We start from the raw sequence: 5,102 nt of genomic DNA, 5'->3' as shown, positions 1-5,102 counted from the left end.
AATAATAAGTAATTTATGAGACCTGCTTTGCCTCTGAGCAGAAAATAACTGAAGAAGTGTTGGGTGTGAGAAAGAGAAAAAACACAAGAGGGAACATGACTCTAACTTAGGGGCTATTATACTTACGAGGAAGAGGGGAACTGTGGATCCTAGTCCTTGTTCACTGGTCCAGTATATGTATTTTAAATCAAGCAGTCAGTGGATAAAATGTATAAATAGGCCAGGGAGCAGGGACCAGAAGCCAGAGCTCCCAGGTATGTGCCCTAATCATGATGCTACAAAGTGCCACACGCAGGGCACGTCTACATGTGCATTAAGTGCATTAATTAAGGCACTTTTTCTAATGAGCATTAAATTTAGTCCCTCCAGAAGTACTAAAGAAATGTACATTAGGCTGCCTTAATGCGCAGTTATGCATGCACATGGTTTTTAAGTGGCACTTAATGTGCAATAGCCTATTTTACTATGCATTAGCATAATTGCACTTTTTTATGTGACGTTTTAATGTGAAGTAGAATAGGTTACTGTGCATTAAAATGCATGTGTAGACACATCCATAGGATGCATCTACATATGAGCTTTACTGCAGAGTTGACTAATTATGTCCACAGTAAAGCGTCAGCATCCACACATGTTCTGGTATTAGGGTACAGTAAATTTACTGCAACTGCCCCCTATCAACTGCTTTGTAGTGCTGAGCAGCCCTAATATGCCCTAATATGCCCTGCCCACACCATTGCCCCTCATTCCCAAGCTGCCCCCCAGCCCTATTGGTGCCCCTCACTCCTGACCCACAGCACCTGGCATTGCGGGTTCCCCACACTCCAAACCCACAGCCCCCTGGCCCTGCTGGTGCCCCTCACTCCCCACCCACAGGGCCCTGCTCCCCCTTGCCTATTGGAGGGGTCCCCCAGCTGCCAGAGCTACAGGGCCCTGGACCTGAGTCCACAGCGCATGAGCCCCAGTTGCTGCTGGGAAGTGGTGGATGCTGCAACAGAGCAGAGCATGGAGCCTGGCTTCCCCTTCCCCCACGGGCCACGTGGCTGTTAGGAAGGGGAGTGGATGGAGGCTGGTGGCTGTGGGCTTGGGGCTCCCTGCCCTGATGTCCTCCCCTGGGGGCCTCTGCGGCCTAGTGAGCAGGTCAGAGCAGGGTAGGGAGGCTCAGTGCCACCCCTGGGAGCCCAACACTGCCATGGCAAGGTGCCCCCTGCCCGCCTGGAAGTGGTGGGGCAGGCGGTGCATACTTGTTCCCCCCGCTGCTGCTGGGCAAGAGGGAACACCTTGCCATGGAGGCGCAGGGCTCCCGACAGTGGCATCATGCCTCTCCACCCTACTTTGCTCTGTCCTGCCACACCTGGTCCTGCCCACTGGTCTGTAGAGGCTCCTGGGGGGAGGGCAGCAGGGCAGGGATCCCTGAGCCTGCAGTGGGCATCCTGCATCCATCCCCACCCCATGCACAAACAGGAAGCTGCAGGAGCTGTTCTCATGCTGCTTGGCTGCTGTGTGCATGTGTGCACTCACATGTACGTGGAGCCTCCTGCCTGATCGCCCTCCTCCCACACCCCTCATCCCCTTGCAGGCTGGAACTCTGCCAGCCTGCAAGAGGAAACCTGCCCTTTCCACATTTTTCTCCTTAAAATGAGAAATTCCATGTTTTGCTGCATTTTACCGTGGTGAACAGAAAACATGGATCCCTGGTAATGACCTAGGCACTCAGCTACTCAGCCTTGATAAAGCTGGGGGAGTTTGGACATGCATTGAGGAATACCTCTAGGTATGGGGGGAACTTTAAAGTGAGAAAAATAAGGTATCTCTGATGGTTAGGTACCTTCAGGGATAGAGAACAGATGAGCAGAGATTTTGTTGATCACCATTTAGTCTTCAGTTTCAGATTCCCATTTTTGGCACCTTTTCTTTGCATTTGACTCATACTGGTAGTTTATTTTCATGATTCTTAATTCATGACTCCGCATCTAATGATGTGAGTTGTCATGTTTGTGATTTAGTCCACAAAATCTTATGTTTCTCTGATTTAGTTAGTCTACAAGGTCTTTACCCTGCCTTTTGCCTAACATGGCTGGCTAACTACCTCTCTCTACTCAAATTTACCTAGTTCTTTAAAGGTCTGGTTTGAAGATGGGTGACAAGTATTAAAAGGTGCTTGAAGTTGCAAAATGTCAGGTTCGTTGTCATATGTAGCAAGGTGAGCTTATATTTCCCTTTATAGTAGTGAATCTGCAGTTATATTTAGCTGAGCTGACTTTGCTTATTGACTCAAAGCCCTTCTTTGTTTTGGATTTTCAGCAGTATCTTTGTTTTATTGTTCTGCTGCAGATTTCAGTTAATGCTTAGGGCTTCATTTGCTCATAATTCAGAGCTTAGTGATAACTCACCTCCTTCTCTAATTCAGAGTTGTGACAGTTCCTTGGTTATGAATCTTTCCTAGAGCTTCAGCTGACAGCTGTGTTTCTGTTTGGTTTAGAAGTAAATTGAAAAATCACTCAATTAAGTGCCCAAAACACTAAAATATGTTTTCAAGATAAAACTGGCCCCCACTCCATTCCTTTCTAAGCACAGGAACATCTATTTACAGACCTTCTTCTCTTGGATTAAGTCCTTCAGAGTTGAGCAAGTATTGCAAAATATTCATAGAAATGGATAAAGGCCTATTTTGAATTTGTTGCTCTCAACAGGTACAATAATTTATAAGTTTGTAAGAATTAATATTCCCAGAAACAACAATTTTTAACAAAATAAGGGAATTGTAAATAAAAGTATTTTCATCAGAAACCTTGGCTGCCTGTACATGTGCTGCTTCGCACTCTAATTACAACACATCAGAGCAGACTCGATTAATCAAGTCTGCTCTGTGTTCTAATTAGAATGCTCCAGCATGGCCTCATCCTCACATGTATAAGCTCCTGCAGGTTTAAAAATGGCCCCTGGGGTGCTTTATCTAAACCACATCAAATGAGGTTTAGATAAATCGTTCCATGGCCATTTTTAAACCTATGGGGGCTTAATACACATGATGGTGAGGCATTTTAATTAAAGTGACTCTCTGGGAACTCCTGAAATAACCCCGCCCCCATCCTCAAGCACATATATAGGCTGCTCTAATTGAAACACCTATCTTAGGGTTATGCTTATCCAATCAAGGGATAGAAACATATCATATAACCAGTGCATGCAGTTAAAATCAATCAAGACAGCTTGAATATTGAATGTTGATTTTTTTTCCATCGTAATTAAATTCAGTGCAGTTGGTTTTTTTATGAGATAAAGAACATATAACTTGTAAAGCATGAACATCTACAGAGAAGAATTGTTTAGTCAGTACATGTTCACCTACAGAGTCCATTATTCCAACACATTTTCATGTGTGTTTCCACTTTAATTAAAGGAGAGAGAAAGACGGTCCCCACCATTTAATCTCCAAATCCACCCATTCTCAGATGGTGTAAGTGCTCTCCAGATCTACTGTATGAAGGAAGGTGTGAAGGTATGTTAACATTATTCTAGACAGAGCATTTAGCCCCACCTCTGTTTAAGGTTGTCCAGCAAATCCCATTTTGTAAGACTCTGTTTTTCATTTCTCATAACTTTAACTAAGTTTCTATATCAGGTTCCATATCAAGTAAGAATTTGAGATGTCACAGAAGACTGAGAATAAGGTCTATAGTTACAACCATAATGGTAGACCTTGATTCAAAATGTGGTGATATCAGCAAAGTCTGAAAACCATTGACATTGGATGACTGTCCTTTGGGATAATGTTAAATGTTTTGTTGCTCTTAGCCAAGTTCATGGAACCAATCACCACCATCCTAATGAAGTGTGCAGATCACACCTTTATGTTCTTTTCATAGGACGTCAGCATTCCAGACCTCATAAAGCAATTAGACATCTTGGGGGACAATGGGGTAAGTGAAAGTATAAAGTATTTTTCCCGATATTCTCATATTTTGCCAGTAAAACAGGAGAAAATGTTGATAATACACTTCCCACAAGACAGTTGTTAGTCATGTAATATAAGGATTGTGTTATTAAAGAGATTTGTTATTCTACAAACCACTAGGTTACCAAATTGAATATAGCTTTGGTTTAAAATGCATTGGTTTTTGGAGGCCATAAATTGCCTGTGTTAATGGAATTGGTTTGTCTGAGTTGACTACATTTGCTGCCCTGGTGATATCTGCTGGCAAATTCAGGTGAGAGATGTAGAATTAAAATTATAAGAATGTGTCCTACCACATGGACTGTGGTCCTACCAAAACTGGGTTTAGGAATTTGTCTTTGTAATGAATCGCTACAATGCTACTGCTTATTTGGTCTTGCCAAACAAATAAATAAAAAATACCTATCTCCAGGACTGTCTTATAACACAGTTTACTTTAAGAAACTGTATAAGAAAAAAATGAAGAACATATTAATCAGTAATCAAGTGTCTACCTGAGTTTCTTCTTACATATGCTGATGGAATAACCACACCAAAGCTAATGAAGTTACACCAATATAAAACCAGTGTTTCTGAAGCAGAGCTATCCTATTTACTCTGAATCTAGTTCCATCCCATGTTTCATATAACATACCATTTTATTGACGTGTCCAGTCAACCTGATTATCATTATTCCAAGAGAGGACTCTCTTTAATGGTATAGGTTGGGATTTGCAAAGGGTCCCCAGAGAATTAGGCACTTGCTTTACTCTGCATTTTACTGAAATTTGGATACCTGCCTCTACTTGGTTCCTTTGAGGATCCTAGACATAGTCAGTAGTCTGTGTACTCAATGGCCATGTCTACACGAGACACTGACTGTGCAGTAGCCCGATACTACTGCTCAGTAGTGTTGCATGGCAAAAACTGTGACTGCAAAGTAGTATTAGGTTACTGCACATTAGCATCACAAAAAGGCATTTTTGGCACTACTTGTTTAAACAAGTAGTAAATGACTGCATAGTAACAACAGCGCAGTCAGCATTTCATGTAGATGCAGCCAGTTTCTACTACTTCTGTTATTTTGCTCTGTTAATTCTATGTTAAATGCAGGGTGAGAATGGAACTTAGGAAGATTTTCTTCTAAAATAATACATATGTTTGA

At 42.4% G+C, this 5,102-nt stretch overlaps 1 protein-coding gene across 1 annotated transcript in view; it reads left to right on the top strand.

Annotated features, from left to right (window-relative positions):
- JAKMIP2 (janus kinase and microtubule interacting protein 2) overlaps positions 1 to 5,102 on the top strand; it is a 187,039-nt gene that overhangs the window by 149,475 nt on the left and 32,462 nt on the right. The window contains exons 14-15 of the mRNA XM_019506389.1: positions 3,404 to 3,502; positions 3,870 to 3,923. Of these exons, the coding sequence (XP_019361934.1) occupies positions 3,404 to 3,502; positions 3,870 to 3,923 (153 nt within the window). The remainder of the gene's footprint in view (positions 1 to 3,403; positions 3,503 to 3,869; positions 3,924 to 5,102) is intronic.

This window comes from Gavialis gangeticus, unplaced genomic scaffold (genome assembly GCF_001723915.1).
Source record: "Gavialis gangeticus isolate Ggan-Ray unplaced genomic scaffold, GavGan_comp1, whole genome shotgun sequence".
Taxonomy (NCBI): Eukaryota; Metazoa; Chordata; order Crocodylia; family Gavialidae; genus Gavialis; species Gavialis gangeticus.
This window is presented reverse-complemented; position numbering and strand designations above follow the sequence as displayed.